The sequence below is a fragment of the Chelonia mydas genome, chromosome 2 (assembly GCF_015237465.2).
Source record: "Chelonia mydas isolate rCheMyd1 chromosome 2, rCheMyd1.pri.v2, whole genome shotgun sequence".
Classification (NCBI taxonomy): domain Eukaryota; kingdom Metazoa; phylum Chordata; order Testudines; family Cheloniidae; genus Chelonia; species Chelonia mydas.
Genome location: NC_057850.1, coordinates 260,877,791 through 260,898,439, shown reverse-complemented (window position 1 = coordinate 260,898,439; position 20,649 = coordinate 260,877,791). Strand labels below are relative to the sequence as shown.

The following is a 20,649-nucleotide window of genomic DNA, read 5'->3' as shown; positions in this document are numbered from 1 at the left end:
TGCCCCAGAGGGAGTGAACAGAACAGGGAATCACGCAGGGATCCATCCCACTCCTGCCCCAGCAGCACCCGCACAAACCCTTGTCCCCCCGCCCCCAGCTCAGCGGAGGTAGGGAACCCGGGCAGGGGGATGGGGCACCCTGACATCAGGAGGCTCCCGGGAGCAGCCCACCCCTAGGGCCACCCCTTCCTCAGCCTGAGGAGCTGGGTGAGGGCAGGTGCCTTTGGCCCCGAGCCCGAGCAATCGGGTAAGGATGGGGGATTAAGTGAAGCGGGTGAGGCCCGGAGGCCAGGGAAGGGGAAAGGCGGGTGCCTGGAGTGTGCGGGGAACAGTCCCAGGAGACCCGCACGCTAAGGCCGGAGATTTACCATCCGCCCAAGGGGCAGGAAGGATCCAGGGACCTAAGGTGGGTCCCAGAGTCACTCGGGCAGGGGAAACAATCCAGCTTCGCACCCTTGGGGTTGGAGGCTCCTGGAGAGGCCTGAAGTGCTGAGGTGTTAGACAGCGCCTCTGCGGGGAGTCTGGGGGCGGGGGATGCTCGGGGCCGGAGGACGCTCGGGGGCGGGGGTGCTCGGGGCCAGGGGACGCTCAGGGGAGGGGGTGGAAGGAGGTGGTAGGCAGGGCCGGGGGACACTCAGGGGAGCGGGCATGTGGTGGTGGTAGGCGGGATCAGGGGATGCTCGGGGGCTGGTAGGTGGGGCCGGGGGATGCTCGGAGGAGGGGGTGCAAGGGGCTGGGGGACGCTCGGGGGAGGGGGCATGCGTGGGGGTGGGGGTGGCAGGCGGAGCCAGGGGAGAGACCCGGCCCGAAACATTGGTGGAGCCGGATCCCGGTGCCCTGAATTTGCTGGAGCCCGGGCACCAGGGGCCCCTACAACTCGCCCCCTGAGTAACCATGAACAGAGCTGCGCTTGCCAGGTTGTCTCCTGGGTTCTCGTTTGCTGAGAACTGATCTGAGAAAACAACCCTGGTCAACCAGCTCCATGGTGTTTTCCCGTCAATGGAATTCACTGACCAAGTAACTCCTCCTACAGCTCCTGGGTCTGACCCCAAATAGAAAGTGAAACGGAAACAGTTTAACTGCGTAAGACAGAATCCAAAACCATGTGAAAGTTTGACTTTTCTGTGAAAGCCGCACGGCTCCGGTGGACGGCGTGCAGGCCGCAGGGACCAGCAGCCCGTGAAGGATGAATACACGTTGGGTCTCCGAGCTGAATTAGCAGCCCCAAGGTACCGTGTTGTGTGTGAGTTTGAAACTTGGCTCCATTTGAAGGAAGGACTTGAAAGGAAGGGCACGGAAGGAGGAAGGTTACAGCCACAGGGTCAGTTGGTGACTCGGTAACAGACACCTGCACGTCTTGGGGACTAAAATAATAAAAAGAGAACGCAGTAAGACTGACCCACAGAGAGCGAGCGAGAGCTGAAACCAAGGAAGCAGGATACAGGGAGATGACGCATGTAACAGGCTGGACTCTGCTCAGTGACTCTGATTTCCTGTCACCCGGCCCCTTGCGAAGTGAATTGCACCAGTGTACTTTGGGGTGTGAAGCACTTTCGTTCCTGCTGGGCAATGCTTTACATCCACTTTGCACTGGCATAGGTGACAAGGTGCAGGGCAATGGGGCTCAGGCCCACAGAGGTTGGATTGGACGTGGTAACAGACCAGAAGTCAGTGAGGGGAAGTGAGGAGGAGAGAATGCGCTTGGGGAGGAAGGAGAGGGAGTGACTTTTGCAGCAGCATTTGTGGTAGACAGGAGGGGAATGAGGTGAAAGCAGGGAAGCTGGAGATTTTGATACAGTAGAAGATATTGATACAGCCCCTTGGATAATACCCCCACCTCAGAGAGCCCCTAGGCCCCCTCTCCAAGACCCCAGCACAGAGGGGTATCAGGGGTGTTCTGGGGTGCGCCAGGGGTTGGAGGAGACATGGCAGGGGCATTCTTACATCTCTGCAATGGCCCAGAGGAACCTCTGAGGCAGGGCACAAGTTAAGGCACCCCTGAGCGTACGAGCCACCCCCCTGCACCAGCCGCAGTGCCAGTGCGGGGATGAGTCTGGCCACGGGCTGCAGCTGACAGGGTGGCAAAGAGAGGGTTAATCTGTATTGATGTTATACAGGGAATAGTGACAAGACACAGCGCGAGCCGGGATGTGAAGCATTCTCATATCGCGGTGTGACATTCTGGGGATCCCCCAGAGCAGTCAGGGGGTCTGTCACCACCTGCCCTGTGACTGTGGGTCCCTTAATGCTGTGTGGCTCTGGCTCGGAGCCCTGGCACCAGCTTCCAGCCCACAGGCATAAAGGTCTCACCTGGCTTCCAGCAGCCTCGTTATCCCTGCAGGGTGACCCCACCAGCCCTTCCAGTCCCAAGCGTCCCCAAATCCACCTACCCCGAGTTCTTCACTACCAGACCTGGGGGCTTTTCCCCTCGGTTCCTCACCCCAAAGGCCTGAAGCCAGCCCCCCAGTTCTCAGGTCACTCTGGGACACACTCCACACCGTTTGCACACTAGAGACCCATCATTTGTCTCTCCTGGGTTGTACAGTGCGAGGTGCTGGGAGTCAGTCTGGCTGGCTGGGGAGGCAGCTCCTCCCTGCCTGGCTGGCCAGCGCCCTGCTGGGAGCGGGAGGTGAAGCTTTAGGAACCAGCTCCAGACTCTGCATACACGATACATAAATCCCTCACCACAGCCTGGATCCATCTCGCACAGTGATCAGTAAGTTGAGAACATCACAGGCTGTCAGAAAAGACCTCACTCAGCATTATTATACACAATAGCATTGTACACAATCCTTCGATTCCATTGCTTGTTCTTAGGGGTTCGGACCCCCTGTTCTGCCCTTGGGGTGTCTGGACCCCGTGACACATGGCAAAGGGGGCAGCATTTGAACCTAGATTTTAGTGGGGCAGTAGCTCCACAACAGTTAAGGTTGAAACTCTCCTCCTGTGTAACAGTCTAAAATCCCCCTGCACGCACTCAACTGCCTTGAAAATTGCTGTGGTACCAACAATTTTTTGCACATAGGTGGGGGGGGGGTGCTTAACTTCATCAGTCTCAGCTGATGACACCTGTCAGGATAGACCTCAACCAGAGGAGCATCCCTGAGGGAACCGGGACCCAAACTAAAACAGAGATTTATTTGTCAAAATCAGCGCTATGAACGGCCCCCCGAAACGAAGTGGAAGTGAGGTTCAGGCTGTGGAACAGACGTCCAATAGGAATAGTGGGGGCAGATGGACCAGTTTTAAGAAGGAGCTTGGTAAGTTTAGGAACGGGACGATATGACGGGGCTGCCTACGGTATCAGAGGACTGGACTCAACCCAGGAGGTTCCTTCCAGCCCTATGTCCTATTGTTCCTGAAACAAACCACAGCTTAATAATACCAACTAATTATACTTCCCTGAATGCTCATTTATAAGGCTATGATTTAGTCATGGGTATTTTTAGTAAAGGCCACGGACCGGTCAAGGGCAATAACAAAAAGTCACGGCCAGTGATCTGTCCGTGACTTTACTAAAAATGCCCCTCACTAAATCTTAGGTGCTGGGGGAGGAGGGGTGCTCCAGGGGAGGCTGCTGCTGGGAGGGGTACTCCGGCAGTCACTGCTGCTCCTGGGGGGGGTGGCGGCCAGTAGCCCCACCGCCGCTGGTGCTCCTCCAGGCGGGGGGTGGCCCGGGGCCCCACCGCTGCTGCTCCTGGACTGCTGCTCCGTGGCAGGGCCCGGGATCAGTTGTCTGGGGCCGCCGGAGCAGTGGCCGGAGTGGCTGGCCCCGGGGTCACCCAGGTGCTGGGGCAGCCCTAGGGTCAGCTGCACCAGCCACTGCAGCTGCAGAAGTCATGGAGGTCCTGGAAAGTCATGGACTCTGTGACTTCCAGGACCTCCATGAAAGACTCGCAGACTTACTCATATATTCATTTGAGCTAACAATCACATTTTCATCCTGCTAAGTATAAATCAGTGACAATTCCCAATAATAGACAAATAATTTCCTAAATCATTTGAAATCTCTCAGCTACAATTGTGGGGTACGGCGTTTTGGAAAGAGGGCACAGCTGTCCCGTGCGCATGCTAGGAGTATGGCTTACGTAGTGCGCAGCTACTCGTGTGCGTCAACTCAGTGCCAATGTACCCCCATGTGGACAAGGCCTGAGTTCATACATTCGCTGAGTTTTAAACTTTAAAACAACCCTCTGTAGGGCACATATCAAGAGGAGGCTGGTGTGATGGATTCTGGGTTAACAGTGTAACAGGAAGACAGTTGGTGGGTGGCTTGTGGTTCTGTAAGTGTAGGTAAGAGACATGAAATGGAGCCGTTCCCTTTAACTCTCTTCTGGGAATGGTCTCGGAGAGGGAGATTTCCTTATGCTATATCTATTGGCAGATGTTCCTGCTCTATTCCAAGGTGCAAGGCCTGCAAGGTGTAAGGTTTTATTTAGACTTTAAAGTAGGGGTGGGCAAACTTTTTGGCCTGAGGGCCACATCGGGGAATACAAATTGTATGGCGGGCCATGAATGCACACAAAATTGGGGTTGGGGTGCGGGAGGGGGGTGTCCCTTCTCTGGCTCATATGTGTGGAACGGCCTCCGACCGTTGGAGCGGGGCCATGCGGCCGCTTCTGGGAGTCGTGTGGTGCGGCCCCCGACCCGACGCTCCAGCTCGAGCAGCCCCCAACCCGGCACCCCGGCTGGAGCGCCAGAGCGGAGCAAGCCCCAGACCCTGCTCCCCAGCGGGAGCTCAAGGGCCAGCTTAAAACGGCTCGAGCTGCGGGCCATAGTTTGCTCACCCCTGCTTCAGAGGCTTGCTCTGGCTTGTGTTATGTAAGAGCTGTCGCCTCTCTTCTAAACCATTGGGCAGCAGGTATTTGTGGCTCCCTGGGCTGCAATTTAGCCCCCTATCAGGACATCCAGCTTGCTGGCATGTCACAGCGTTCTTTCAATACGTCTGGGATCTTACATGAGAGCAGCAAAATACCACAGGTGTTTTGCTTTGTGGCTTACATCTCTCTAAATTGCATCAAATTATAACTATTTCCCATTCTTCCTAAAAGGAACAATTACTTTGAAATGTAAAATTTAGAATTCATAATCTGAGGCGAGAAAAGGGAGAGGTAAATCTCTGAGTGACTTTCTTCCTCTCCTGTCCCCTGTGGAGACTAGAAGATCCGTCTTTCTTTTACAACCAAGGCAATGTTCAGAAAAAGCTTTGAAGATTGAAGCCAGTGACTCGATTCGAAATCTGCTCCCCAGAAACTTAAGTGTAACCCCAGTTCTTTCTTGTAGGTCAGACAGAGGAGAGAGCGTCTGGGTGTGGAACAATGTCCGGATCAGATGATACAATTGCGATGCCGGCTCTGGGCCGCCCTTTCCAGCTGGGGATGCTGTACGACTGCCGCAAAGACTCCCTCATCCCAGGTAATTGTCACCCGGGGGGAGCCCGGGGCCCAACTTAGTGTTTCAGAAACAAGAAGCATTTGGCACCTGTTTCTTTTAGGAACATTTGGGTTTGGGATTTGAGTTGGGGAAAAAACAAAGGGCATCCAAACCTGCCCGGGTACTGTCCTGCTGACCCTCCTTACAGCACTGGCTGCACTAGGAGAAAGGAGAAACTTCCCATCCGCTCCCCTGCCACTGCGATATCTCTGCAGCCCCACCCGCACGGCAGTCGGCCTAGGAAAGGGGGACAGTGCCCCCGAGCTGGCTCATCCCCCCATTTCCACATGGGACAGGTGAGGTCCTGGTGAGAAGGGTCCTCTCTACACACAGATCTTCAGGGCATGAGGGCACCCATTAGAAGGAAAAACTTCAGCTATTCACACGCATCACTGTGACTCCTATTAACTGTCCCCCGCTCCCGGAAAAGGCCTGGCATCGCTGTGGACAGCTCAGTGAAAACACCCACTCTGTGTCCAGTGGCAGGCCAAGCAGTGAACAGCGTGCTTGGGTGCCTGAGGAACGGGATGGAAAATGCCACCAGAGCTATTCCAATGGCATTATACAGGTAACCCTTCTGCCTGGGGACGTCGATAGCAACCAGGGCCGGATTCAATATCCAGGGGTTCCCTTTCAACAGTACAACACAGAACCGGTACAAGCTCCCACCCAATAACCCGGGACAATTACACACACTCCTGGGCGCCTCGAAGAGGCTGTCCTACCCCACTCCCATGCACAGAGCCTGAGTGCAAAAAAGAAACTTTGAATGAAAGGAGGAAAGTCACCGGACATTAACTTGGGATCACGCTGCAAGCAGGATTCATAAACCTAAAACCGTGAGCAACCCCCCACCCCAGAGTGCGTTGGGCAGGGTCTTTTGCCTCAGGTTCTTGAGTTCTACAACCAAAAGTTCCTTTAACGTGTCTGTCCCTTCTCCCCCCACCCCACCCCACCCCACCCCACTCACAGTGGTTGTCCTTGGTCAGTGAGGACCCAGACTTCAGAGGTGCTACAGCTCACTTCTAGAGTGCTAATTAGCTCTATCTTTAAACAGTAGCAAGGGGCTAGTTAAACCATGCCTATGATTCTTAGGCAGAACCCACACTTCCCAGCAGGGACACCTGTCCCCCACCCCTTCTTACTTTCACAGGGCTCTGGCATCCGAAACTCCCTCTTAGCAAGTTCAGTTCAGTTGAGGGTGACCCCCTCAAACAGGACAGGCTAAGCACAGATCTGCTGCCCTTTACTCCTACAATCAGGATAACAACATTTCATTACCCCTGCATTCAATACAATTTCAGAGTAGCAGCCGTGTTAGTCTGTATTCGCAAAAAGAAAAGGAGGACTTGTGGCACCTTAGAGACTAACCAATTTATTTGAGCATAAGCTTTCGTGAGCTATAGAAGTGAGCTGTAGCTCACGAAAGCTTATGCTCATTCAATACAAAGTGATTTCTAACCCAACACCAGCCAGAGCTGATCACTTTGGCAACACAGCTCTGTCTGCTGGATACCTTGGCAGAGGGGGTGTGTTCATGTAAATACAGTCTTGTCCTGAAGCCTTTCCCCCTCCCCAGCTAGCTGGCAGGGGAGAGCTCATTCAAACCCTGCTTACATATAAATCAATGGGCCACCCTCCCCTGCAATGTGTGTTCAGTGCTGGCCATCCCATCACAAAGAGGATCTAACAGAAACCAAGGGGGTTTGGACAGCGACAATGAGAATGACTAGAGGCTTGGGGAGAATTTCACAGGAAGAGAGATTGACAAAACAAAATATTTCATACGGAGAGAAGAAGAAGGGGAAATTGCTACAGGGATACAGAAGAATGAATGGGTTAGAGAAGGTAAATACGCAGGACCTATTTACTCTTTCATAGTACAAGAACAAGGGGACACTATGAAATTAAAATACACCTAATTTAAACAACAAAAGGACATACATTTTAAAGCAATGTGATTAGCATGACGAACTCTCTGCCCCTAGATATCACTGAATCACAGAAATGTAGGGCTGGACGGATCTTTGAGAGGTCATCTAGTCCAGCTACCTGTGCTGAGGCAGGAATAAGTGCACCTTGACCATCTTTGACAGGTGTTTGTCTAACTTGTTCTTCAAAACCTCCAGTGACGGGGATTCCACAACCTCCCTTGGAAGCCTGTTCCAGAGCTTCACTACTCCCATAGTTAGAAAGTTTTCCTATTATCGAACTTAAATCTCCCTTGCTGCAGATTAAGCCGATTACTTTTTCTCCTCCCTTCAGCGGATGTGGAGAACAATTGATCACTGTCATCTTTATAACAGCCCTTAACATATTTGAAGACTGTTATCAGGTTCCCTCTCAGTCTGCTTTTCTTAAGACTAAACATACCTGTTTTTTTTAACCTATCCTCAAAGGTCATGTTTTCTAAAAACCATTTATCATTTTTGTTGCTGCTCCCCTGGACTCTCCAATTTGTCCACATCTTTACTGAAGTGTGACACCCAAAACTGGACACAATACTCCAGCAGAAGCCTCACCAGTGCCGAGAAGAGCGGGACAACTACGTCCCGTGGTCTTACATATGACACTCCTGTTAACACACCCCAGAATGGCATTAGCCTTTTGCATAACTGCATCCCATTGTGGGCTCCTATTCACTTTGTGATCCACTATAACCCCAGTTCTCTTTTTGCAGTACTACTGCCTAGACAGTATTCCCTGTCTTGTATTTGTGCATTTGATTTTTCCTCCTAAGTGTAGTACTTTGCATTTGTCTTTGTTGAATTTCATCTTTATAAACTGGAGAATTGATCTGAAATCAACAAGGTCATTTTGAATTTTAATCCTGTCCTGCAAAGTGCTTGCAGCTTGGTGTCATCTGGTAATTGTACCAGTGTGCTCTCCACCCCATCGTCCAAGTCACGGATCAAAATACTGATTAGCACCAGACTCAGGACAGACCCCTGCAGGACCCCACTATCTACATCCTCCTAGTTTGACAGCAAACCATTGATAACTACTCTCTGAGCACGGCCTTTCATCGAGTTACCCACCTACCTTATAGCAATTTCATCGATACCGCATTTCTCTAGTTTCTTATGGGAATGTCACGTGGGACTGTGTCAAAATCCGTATTAAAATCAAGATCTATCATGTCTCCTGCTTCTCCCCCTAAACACTAGGCCAGCAACCCTGTCAAAGAAGGCAGTTAGGTTGGTTTGGCATGACTGGTTCCTGAAAAATCCATGTTGGCTATACCTTATTACCCTGTTATCTTCTAGGTGCTTACAAACTGATTGTTTAATAGCTTGTTCCAGTATCTTTCCAGGGCTGAAGGTAGGCTGACTGTTCTATAATTCCCGAGGTCCTCCTTGTTCCCCTTTTTAAAGATAGGTACCATATTTGCTTTTCTCCTGTTCTCCGGGACCGCACCCCTCCTCCATGAGTTCTCAAAGATAATCACTAATAGATCCAAGATCTGCTTCAGCTAGTTCCTTAAGGTGAATTTAGTCAAGCCCTGCTGACTTGAATACATCTAATTATCTATATATTCTTTAAGCTGTTCATTTGCTATTCTGTCTTGTGTGCCTTCCCCTTTATTATTAATTCTAATTGTATTAAGCACCTAGTCACAATTTACCGTTTTAGAGAAGATTGAAGCAAAGTAGGCATTAAACACTTCTGTGTTCTTGATGTCATTAGCTTTCCTTCCACACTAAATAGTGGACCTACACTTTTCATCGTCTTTCTTTTGCTCCTAATATATTTTTACAAACCCTCTTCTTATGGCCTTTTATGTCCCTTGCTAGGTGTAACTCATTTTGTCCCTTAGCCTTTCTGATTTAGTCCCTGTCTGCTTATACTATTCTTTTGTACTCCTTAGCAATTCATCCATGTTCCCACTTTTTGTAGGGTTTCTTTTTGATTTTCAGGTTACTGAAGAGCTCCTGATGAAGCCATATTGTCCTCCTGCTATTTTTCTTATCTTACCTTCAAATCAGGATAGTTTGCAGTTGTGCCTTTAATACTGTCTCTTTTACAAACTGTCAGCTCTCCTGAACTCCTCTTTTTCCTTAGATTTTCTTCCCAGGAACGTTACTTAAGAGTTCTCTGAGTCTAATGAAGTCTGTTTATTCCTTTGAAGTCCATTGTCTTATTCTCTCTTTTCACTCTTCCCTTTCCTTAAAATAATAAAATCTATCATTTTATGAACACTTTCACCCAAATTGCCTTTTACTTTCAGATTTGCACCAATTTCCTCCCTTTTAGTCAGAATCAAGTCTAAAATGGCTGCCCCCTTGTTACTTCCTCCACCTTCTGAAACAAGAAGTTGTCACTAACACATTCCAAGAACTTACTGGACACTTCGTATTTTGTGGGATTATTTTTACAACAGATATCTGGGTAGTTGAAGTCCCCTATTACTATCAGGTCTTGTGGTATGGATATTTCTGTTATTTGCTCTAGAAATGCCTCATGCATCTCTTCCTCCTGATTTGATGGTCTATAGAAGACCCCTACCATAACATCACCCCTGTTTTCCCCTGCCCACTTTTATCTTTACCCATAGAATTTCAACTGGGTCGGCCTCTTACCTCCTGGACCACAGCATAAGTGTCTATACTCTTGATGTATAGTACAACCCCGCCTCCCTTTTTTGCTGCCTTTCCATCCTGAACACGCTATGCACCAATATTCTAGTCATGAGATTTATCCAACCAAATCTCAGTGATGCCAATTAAATACTAAATTAGCTTATGTACTAAGACTTCCAGTTCTTCCTGTCTATTCCCCATACACCTTGCATTTTTGTATAGACAAGATATTTAGCAGATTCCCCCTCTGTTATCCCGCTTGTTGCTCCTATGACCAGAATATAAATTTTCCATTCCACCTCCCACTCACCCCAGCAACATCTAGCCCTCTGTGAAGGTCACTTTTTTGATACTTACCTGTCGACTTTTGTCACCTGCCCCTTTGATCCTAATTTAAAGCCTTCCTCACTAGGTTGGCAAGTCAGTGCTTGAAGATGCTCCCCCCCTTCTTGGTCAGGTGTACCCCATCTCTTCCCAGCAGATTTCCTTCCTGAAACAGCCTCCCGTGACTTAGGAAGCCAAAGTCCACCATTTGACACCACCCGCACAGCCGTGCATCATCTCCAGGATGTGCGCGTCCCTGCCCGGGCCCTTAACCTCAACCAGGAGGATGGACAAGAACACAACATGTGGCCGTGACTCCTTCACCCTCACTCCCAGAGCCCAGGAGTCACTGCGCAGGCTGGCAGTATCATTAGTGCCCAGGTAGATGTGTAGTGTGCAGTAGCAGCCAGATGGATGGACGAGCCTTGGCAACCTTTCCATAACACCTGGGGTGAGGGCTCCAGGCAGGCAGCCCACCTCCTGGGACGTCAGGTCAGGTCAGCAGATGGAGGCTTCCATCCCTCTCCGCAGGGAGTTCTGACCACTACCACCCTACGTCCCCTCCTGGTGGGTGTGGTGGCCGTGAGCCTCCCAGCCTTGGGAGCAGGCGGCTCCTCTTCCTCAGCCACTGGAGTCTGCTCCTCTCCTCCTGCGGCCAGTACAGCGTGCCAGTTCTTGACCTCGATGGATGGTGGGCCAGGGTGGGGAGGGGAGTGGAGCACAGCCTGCTGTCTAAGGTGGCCAGCAGCCAGTCTCCTTTCTGCAGAGCAGCCGGGTCTTCTTCCTCCTCTGGTGCCTCTGTCGTCATCCCTAGTCAGCTAGCGTTCTCCATCCCGGATGTCTCCACATCCATCCTGGTGATGAAGTCCTCACGCTCCTGGATGCTACACAGATGAGCCACCTCCTCCCGCAGATCTCCTACCTGCTACCTGAGGGACTCCACCGACAGACACTTCTCACACCAGCTGGTTCCCCCTTCCTGGCTGTTTTCAGCAGGGACATGCAGGGTGCATTCCCAGCAAGTGGGAAACATGAAAATTGAAAGGTGGATAAGGAATTGGTTAAAGGGGAGACTACAACGGGTCCTACCGAAAGGTGAACTGTCAGGCTGGAGCGAGGTTACTAGTGGAGTTCCTTGGGGATCAGTTTTGGGACCAATCTTATTTAGTCTTTTTATTACTGACCTTGGCACAAAAAGTGGGAGTGTGCTAATAAGGTCTGCGGACGATACAAAGCTGGGAGGTATTGCCAATACAGAGAAGGACCGGGAGATCATTCAGGAAGATCTGGATGACCTTGTAAACTGGAGTAAAAGTAATAGGATGAAATTTAATAGTGAAAAGTGCAAGGTCATGCATTTATGGATTAATGACAAAATTTTTTGTTATAAGCTGGGGACGCATCAGTTGGAAGTAACAGAGGAGGAGAAGGACCTCGGAGTATTGGTTGATCACAGAATGACTATGAGCCGCCAATGTGATATGGCCGTGAAAAAAGCTAATGCGGTCGAGGGATGCATCAGGCGAGGTATTTCCAGTAGGGATAAGGAGGTGTTAGTATCGTTATACAAGGCACTGGTGAGACCTCACCTGGAATACTGTGTGCAGTTCTGGTCTCCCATGTTTAAGAAGGATGAATTCAAACTCGAACAGGTACAGAGAAGGGCTACTAGGATGATCCGAGGAATGGAAAACCTGTCTTATGAAAGAAGACTCAAACAGCTTGGCTTGTTTAGCCTAACCAAAAGAAGGTTGAGGGGAGATAGGATTCCTCTCTATAAATACATCAGAGGGATAAATACCAGGGAGGGAGAGGAATTATTTAAGCTCAGTACCAACGTGGACACAAGAACAAATGGATATAAACTGGCCATCAGGAAGTTTAGACTTGAAATTAGATGAAGGTTTCTAACCATCAGAGGAATGAAGTTTTGGACCAGTCTTCCAAGGGGAGTAGTGGAGGCAAAAGACATATCTGGCTTCAACACTAAGCTTGATAAGTTTATGGAGGGGATGGTATGATGGGATAGCCTAATTTTGGCAATTAATTGATCTTTGACTATTAGCAGTAAATCATAGAATCATAGAACATCAGGGTTGGAAGGGACCTCAGGAGGTCATCTAGTCCAATCCCCTGCTCAAAGCAGGACCGATCCCCGACTAAATCATCCCAGCCAGGGCTTTGTCAAGCCTGACCTTAAAAACTTCTAAGGAAGGAGATTCCACCACCTCCCTAGGTAACGCATTCCAGTGTTTCACCACCCTCAGAGTGAAAAAGTTTTTCCTAATATCCAACCTAAATCTCCCCCACTGCAACTTGAGACAATTACTCCTTGTTCTGTCATCTGCTACCACTGAGAACAGTCTAGAGCCATCCTCTTTGGAACCCCCTTTCAGGTAGTTGAAAGCAGCTATCAAATCCCCCCTCATTCTTCTCTTCTGAAGACCAAACATCCCCAGTTCCCTCAGCCTATCCTCATAAGTCATGTGTTCCAGTCCCCTAATCATTTTTGTTGCCCTCCCCTGGACTCTTTCCAATTTTTCCACATCCTTCTTGTAGTGTGGGGCACAAAACTGGACACAGTACTCCAGATGAGGCCTCAACAGTGTCGAATAGAGGGGAACGATCACATCCCTCGAGCTGCTGGCAATGCCCCTACTTATACATCCCAAAATGCCATTGGCCTTCTTGGCAACAAGGGCACACTGTTGACTCATATCCAACTTCTCGTCCACTGTAACGCCTAGGTCCTTTTCTGCAGAACTGCTGCCGAGCGATTCGGTCCCTAGTCTGTAGCGGTGCATTGGATTCTTCCGTCCTAAGCGCAGGACTCTGCACTTGTCCTTGTTGAACCTCATCAGATTTCTTTTGGCCCGATCCTCCAATTTGTCTAGGTCCCTCTGTATCCTATCCCTACCCTCCAGCGTATCTACCTCTCCTCCCACTTTAGTGTCATCTGCAAACTTGCTGAGGGTGCAATCTACACATCCTCCAGATCATTTATGAAGATATTGAACAAAACCGGCCCCAGGACCAACCCCTGGGGCACTCCACTTGATACCAGCTGCCAACTAGACATGGAGCCATTGATCACTACCCGTTGAGCCCGACAATCTAGCCAGCTTTCTATCCACCTTATAGTGCATTCATCCAACCTATACTTCTTTAACTTGCTGGCAAGAATACTGTGGGAGACCATGTCAAAAGCTTTGCTAAAGTCAAGGAACAACACGTCCACTGCTTTCCCTTCATCCACAGAGCCAGTTATCTCATCATAGAAGGCAATTAGATTAGTCAGGCATGACTTGCCCTTGGTGAATCCATGCTGACTGTTCCTGATCATTTTCCTCTCCTCTAAGTGCTTCAGAATTGATTCCTTGAGGACCCGCTCCATGATTCTTCCAGGGACTGACGTGAGGCTGACTGGCCGGAAGTTCCCAGGATCCTCCTTCTTCCCCTTTTTAAAGATGGGCACTACATTAGCCTTTTTCCAGTCATCTGGGACCTCCCCCGATCGCCATGAGTTTTCAAAGATAATGGCCAATGGCTCTGCAATCAAATCCGCCAACTCCTTTAGCACTCGGATGCAACGCATCCAGCACCGTGGACTTGTGCACGTCTAGCTTTTCTAAATAGTCCCGAACCACTTCTTTCTCCACAGAGGGCTGGTCACCTCCTCCCCATGCTGTGCTGCCCAGTGCAGTAGTCTGGGAGCTGACCTTGTTCGTGAAGACAGAGGCAGAAAAAGCATTGAGTACATTAGCTTTTTCCACATCCTCTGTCACTAGGTTGCCTCCCTCATTCAGTAAGGGGCCCACACTTACCTTGACTTTCTTCTTGTTGCTAACATACCTGAAGAAACCCTTCCTGTTACTCTTAACATCTCTTGCTAGCTGCAACTCCAGGTGTGATTTGGCCTTCCTGATTTCACTCCTACATGCCCGAGCAATATTTTTATACTCCTCCCTGGTCCTTTGTCCAATCTTCCACTTCTTGTAAGCTTCTTTTTTGTGTTCAAGATCAGCAAGGATTTCACTGTGAAGCCAAGCTGGTCGCCTGCCATATTTACTATTCTTTCTACACATCGGGAAGGTTTGTCCCTGTAACCTCAATAAGGATTCTTTAAAATACAGCCAGCTCTCCTGGACTCCTTTCCCCCTCATGTTATTCTCCCAGGGGATCTTGCCCATCAGTTCCCTGAGGGAGTCAAGTCTGCTTTTCTGAAGTCCAGGGTCTGTATTCTGCTGCTCTCCTTTCTTCCTTGTGTTAGGATCCTGAACTTGACCATCTCATGGTCACTGCCTCCCAGGTTCCCATCCACTTTTGCTTCCCCTACTAATTCTTCCCGGTTTGTGAGCAGCAGGTCAAGAAGAGCTCTGCCCTTAGTTGGTTCCTTCAGCACTTGCACCAGGAAATTGTCCCCTACATTTTCCAAAAACTTCCTGGATTGTCTGTGCACCGCTGTATTGCTCTCCCAGCAGATATCAGGGTGATTGAAGTCTCCCATGAGAACCAGGGCCTGCGATCTAGTAACTTCTGCGAGTTGCCGGAAGAAAGCCTCATCCACCTCATCCCCCTGGTGCGGTGGTCTATAGTAGACTCCCACCATGACATCACCCTTGTTGCTCATACTTCTAAACTTAATCCAATGGCCTGTGGTGGGATGTTAGATGGGGTGGGATCTGAGTTACTACAGAGAATTCTTTCCTGGGTGTCTGGCTGGTGGGCCTTGCCCACATGCTCAGGGTTTAGCTGATCGCCATATTTGGGGTCGGGAAGGAATTTTCCCCAGGGTAGATTGGCAGAGGCCCTGGGGGTTTTTCACCTTCCTCTTCAGCACGGGGCACGGGTCACTTGCTGGAGGATTCTCTGCACCTTGAAGTCTTTAAACCACGATTTGAGGACTCCAGTGGCTCAGACATAGGTTAGGGGTTGTTACAGGAGTGGGTGGGTGAGATTCTGTGGCCTGCGTTGTGCAGGAGGTCGGACTAGACGATCATAATGGTCCCTTCTGACCTTAAAATCTATGAATCTATGAAGTGAAGATGAGGATCTGGGTAGAAGCCTCCAGTCAGGATGTCTGTCTGGCCAGGGCCCCACCAGTGCAGGCAGATTAAGAGCTAGCAGTGGTGTTGGCAGTGCAGCATTGCAGGTTCTTCCTTGTGCAGTGCCTTCAAGTTAAAGAAAAACCCTACCTCCCTGCCTTCCTTCACTGGCAAACTCAGCCGGCTAACTCCCTTAATCTCCCAGCTGCCTTCGTCTCACCAGCCATGTGTCCTGAGGCCAGGATTAGACATTGAGAGGGACTGGAAGTTTATATGGGTAACAAGAATACGGGGATTATAACAATGAAAAGAAAGTTTAGGAAGGGATATAAAACCTCATGCTTAAGATTTAAGCCAATCTCCAACTATTAGAGATCAATGAGACCTTCATGAGGGCAGATTTTCCAACAATATAGTAGGGTTTCTTGCACCTTCCTGTGAAGAATCTGGTGCTGGCTACTCTCAGAGACAGAATACTGCGCTAGATGGATCACGGATCAGGTCAACCGTGGCAATTCCTAGCTTCTTATATCAAAGAAACCAGATGTTTCTAATGGAAGTGACATTTCAATCATAACTATAGCACTTGCTACCTGGGACAGTGTACTCCTGAGGGGGGAGTGAACTCAGTCATTCTGAAGGGGGATTTATTAAAAAAAAATCAGAAAAGATCACATCTTCCAAAGTCCTCTAAGAAGCCGGGGGCAAGGGAAGGTTGTTAGGGGTGGAGTTCAGCCTTGACTTGGCACGTTTGTATGTTACCAGGTTTGTTTACTTGATGTCCGTCACTGGTTATTTTTCAATCTCAGAAACTAGACACAATTAAAACATGGATACACTCTGTGTCCTGTACATCTATCAGTTACATTACCATGTGTCTGTCTCTACTATTCCAGGGATCACGCTGTGGGGCCTGGAACAGCTTCGCAAGGATGTAAACACCAAAACACAACCCAGGACTGAATTTGAGATCATTGCATCTGACACCATTGAAGACAAGGCCAGTGCCCTCAATGTCACAGCCTCACTGAAGGCCAGTTTCCTGGGGGGGTTGGTTGAAGTAAGTGGATCTGCCAAATACTTAAATGACACCAAAACATCCAAACAACAGGCCAGAGTTACTCTCCAGTACTCTGCCACAACAAAGTTTGAGCAACTAACTATGAACCATTTAGGAACAGAGAATGTCTCTTATCCTGCTGTATTTGACCAAGGCACGGCCACCCATGTGGTCACGGCTGTGCTGTACGGGGCTCAGGCTTTCTTCATGTTTGATCGGGAAGTTTCTTCTTCTGAGAATGTACGTGAGATAGAGGGAAAGCTCCAGATTACAATGAAAAAGATATCCATGTTTTCCATAGAAGGGGAAGGAGCTGTCAAAATGGATGAAAAGGAAAAAGTAAATGCTGAAAAATTTAACTGCAAGTTCCATGGTGATTTTGCTCTTGAGAGAAATCCAACTAATTTCCAAGATGCCATGCAAACATACTCCACCCTCCCCAAGCTGCTGGGTGACAGCGGGGAGAAGGCCGTGCCAGTGAGAGTCTGGCTGTACTCGCTGACCAAGCTGGATTCCAGAGCTGCTCGGCTGGTGCGGGAGATCAGCTTATCACTGATTTCTGATGCTCAGACTGCTCTGGAGGAACTGGCAGAAGTAAACATGCGATGCAATGACATGGTGAAGAGTCCGATTGCCACAAGCTTCCCCGAAATCAAGCTGAAAATCCAGCGGTTCAGAGATCTGTGTAAGCAGCACAGACAGACTTTCCAGAAACAGCTAGCGGGACTCTTACCGTTAATCCGTGGAGGTGGAGAAGAGGAAGGGGGCCTGGTGGACATTTTGTCATGTAAAAACCAGTCACCGTTCAATACCCAGAGACTCAGTGAATTTCTGGGTACAAAGGAGAAAGAGATGAATTATGTGAATTCCTACCTTAGGATCCTAAGCAATGTACAAGTGGTGTCCTCTCAGAGTGAACTAGATGAAATAGTACTCGACCCTGAGCTTGACTTCATCGTCTCCTTTACATTCACCTCACTGCATGAAGAGGAGCCATATTTATCAGATTTAAAACAATGGCTTCAGACCCAGTATATAAAGGAAACTCATGATCCTGCATCAGCCAGTTCTGTCGCTGAGAAACCAAAATCCAAAGTATGGTTTGAGGAAAAAGAAATATATAAAGAAGCTCGAAAATCTGCAAAGTCCCTTTCACATTTTGTCAGTGTCAACAAATCTAACAGGAAGATTCGGTTCATTGTGGCCTCTGTTCCAGACAAGGACAATCCAGGCACTTCCATTTACCTGTATGAGGAGGGAGAGCTGATCAGCACCAACTTTGAGCCTCCATCAAAGCCTCTTCCTCCCCTGATTGATGGAATCAGACATGACCGTGTGCAGCTCACATTTAACCCAGCAGCCTATGGAAGAGCTGAGATATCCGGCTATCGGGCAGAGTACAGAATTGTAGGGCAGGAGAACTGGACGGCTGTGAATGTAAATAACACGCAAGAGACATTCACAGTAACAGGGCTACGTGCAAACACCGAGTACCAGTTCCGATACGCTGCAGTGAGCAAACCAGGGCTCAGCGAGAGCAGCAACGTGAGTGATCCTGTGAAGACTCTCTCTCCTACCAGCCCGCCTGGGAAGCCCGTAACAGTTATTGTAGATTCATCTGCCATCGCCCTCACCTGGGAGAGTCCAAGTGTCACTGGAGATGGAGTCAGAATAAGGGAGTATAAAGTGGAATATAAAGTGGAGGCAGGAGATACAAGTCAGGAGGGGAAAGACAAATGGCTGGAACGAAGGACAGAAAAGAGACCCCAGTTCTATAGCATTGATGGACTGAGTCCTGAGACACTCTACAGATTCCGGGTTTCGGCTGTGTGTGCGGATGGGGCTGTGAGTGACCCAAGCGAGGAGACTTCCATTTCAACCCTAAAGAAAGGTAACATTTAAATATATTTGCATATTTCTTCCCACCCCAAACACAGGACTCTGGAGTAGTTCATTCAGGTAAAACTATATTTATCTTTGCAAGAAAAATTGAGATGTCCCAAGTGTGTAATGTAGGCGTGACTTCAGAATCAAACTATTTCTTGCAATTTAATAACTGAACTGGAGTAATGCATACAGGGCCCAACCCAGCCACTGGGATCTGCTGGGGACTGTACAAATGATACTGGGCTGCCAGGTCTGGTCAAGTTAAGGTACCAACCAGCTTCCTGTGAAAAGCTTCACTCTTCTAAGTGCTCTAAAATTGTCATGGTTACATGGATTGCCTTGAAATTTGGTGTGCCTCAGGGGGCACTGGCTAGGGTCAGTGATCCAAATCTGAGATCATTTGAGGGAGCAACATTCAGAACATTATTGGACAGATAGTACTGCTCATGAACTCAGGGGATCATACTGAGCACGTGTGGACAGAGGAGCCAAGAGACTCTGGAGGTGGAGAGCTTCCACTGTAGCTGGATAGGGCTCTGTAGATAGGGCAATTTCCTGCAATATCACTGAAAGATCTTATTGTATTAACTGTATGTATTGCTGTGGGCCAGGATTGTGTACAACCTCTCTAGTGAGGAGATGTGATGGATGTAAGACGTGGTGGTTCAAAAGGCTGTATTGAAAATGTGCCAGACAAGTATGGACTTTTGGGACAATAAATATTAAGTGGATTTCCTGGGGAGTCCCTAGGGCGAGGTTAATGCAAATTACTTACCTCTGGTCAATGCAAAAATCCAGCCTTTTGAAGTTACGCTCTGAGGGGAGGGTTTTTTCTGTTGATTACCTGTTACAGAAGGGGAAGATCAAAGGCCAGAGTTGGATAAAGATATGGCTGATCTGCCCAGCCATTGCTCTGGTTCTGGATCTAAACTTCAAACCCCGGGGAATGCCCAGATGTGGGGTTTGAAGGACTAAAACCTTCTAGAGCTGTAGATTGGAGTTGGGGGGACGGGGAAATCTCAGGTCAGCTTTCGAGCTTTATTGTTTTAATATTTATTCTCTGTCATGCTTTTACCTAAAAGAAGAAACGTGGTTGCTTAGAAGGAGCTGTGTGGGAACATATAGCTGTGGGCAATACACTGCTCGTTGTCTTCAGAGAGAAAGCAAAGCAAAGCGTAGGCCCTGGCCTGTTTAGGCAGTCTGGCTTGCTGGGGATATCCCGGGGTGAGGCAGGGAGCTGTGCAGCCTTAAAAGCCCAAGTCAGGCGGGAGTGAGACGTGGATCTCTGCCCATGAGAGGTGATGGCTGGGAGTCCAAAACCTTTAAGAGGGTGCCTGGAAGAACTGTGAAGGGTGAATACAGAAGCAGTTACCCTGAAACTGTGATGAACTCAAGGGGATAAGAAGCAAGCCTTTGATCCTGAGTCCACCCAGCCAATGTCAAGCCCACCTAGGGCAGAAATCTGGAAAAAGCTCAAAGGCAAAAGGCATGTTGCTAAATCTGCCCATTGGTTTTAAAAAAATATATTTATTATTATTATTTTGGGAAATGTATAACGCTTCCCGGGGGTGCCCAGGATTGTGAGGCACCTCGCTGCCACCTGCCCTTAGCATGGGGTCGTCTTGTCTGTGCCTGCCATGGGTCAGCTCCCTGATACCACCAGCTGCAGGCAACACAAGCACGCCCCATTCAGCCTGTGCAGGCTCCGCTGTCCCTCACACGGGTTAGCGATAGCCACACTCCAACCCCCCAGGCCTCCGAGCATCCCCCAGCGTGTCCAGCCCCTGAGCCTCAGGACACTCACAGAATTACCAGACCCGCTGTTCCCAAAGGACCAGAACACACCAGCCTATTAGTTAGACCTTAGAACACAGTTCCACTTAACACATGGCGCTTAGATTTGTTTATAGGGAAATCATGAATACGTGTATTTAACACGGAGCACAGACTGAAATGACGCCAGCAGAAATACCGGAGACTAAGGGTTACATAGCAACTAAAATCTTCACACACATCCTAGAGCCTCAACTTAACTAACAAGATGCCTCTTGTCTAATAAGGTCCTGCTCACCCAAAGACCTTCTCACGGCGCGTTTCAATCCCGAAGGCCGAGACCTTCCTTTCCTAAGACCAAGCCCTTTGTCAGCTTGTCTCCCCAGATGAAGGATGCCTGGGCATCCGTCTGTATCCACAGATATATTAGACCAGTCCGTTGTTCTTCACCTGTAAATGGGGTTCCACCCCCTACCCCCACCCCAGCTGTTCACCTCTTCCTGTTAATGTCTTCTCCTGAAGTCCCCACAATCTCTTCATTAGCATT

General features: G+C 49.2%; 1 protein-coding gene across 3 annotated transcripts in view; it reads left to right on the top strand.

Annotated features, from left to right (window-relative positions):
* Positions 1-892: 892 nt before the first annotated feature.
* The window catches only part of GIMAP8 (GTPase, IMAP family member 8), a 641,187-nt gene continuing 621,430 nt past the window's right edge, over positions 893-20,649 (top strand). Inside the window, exons 1-3 of one of the 3 annotated variants that reach the window (XM_043541841.1) lie at positions 893-1,229; positions 5,284-5,415; positions 16,279-18,333. In XM_043541841.1, coding sequence (XP_043397776.1) covers positions 5,319-5,415; positions 16,279-18,333 — 2,152 coding nt within the window. In that variant the 5' untranslated portion in view covers positions 893-1,229; positions 5,284-5,318. The remainder of the gene's footprint in view (positions 1,230-5,283; positions 5,416-16,278; positions 18,334-20,649) is intronic. The other 2 variants (XM_037891444.2, XM_043541840.1) reach the window with 2 other exon arrangements.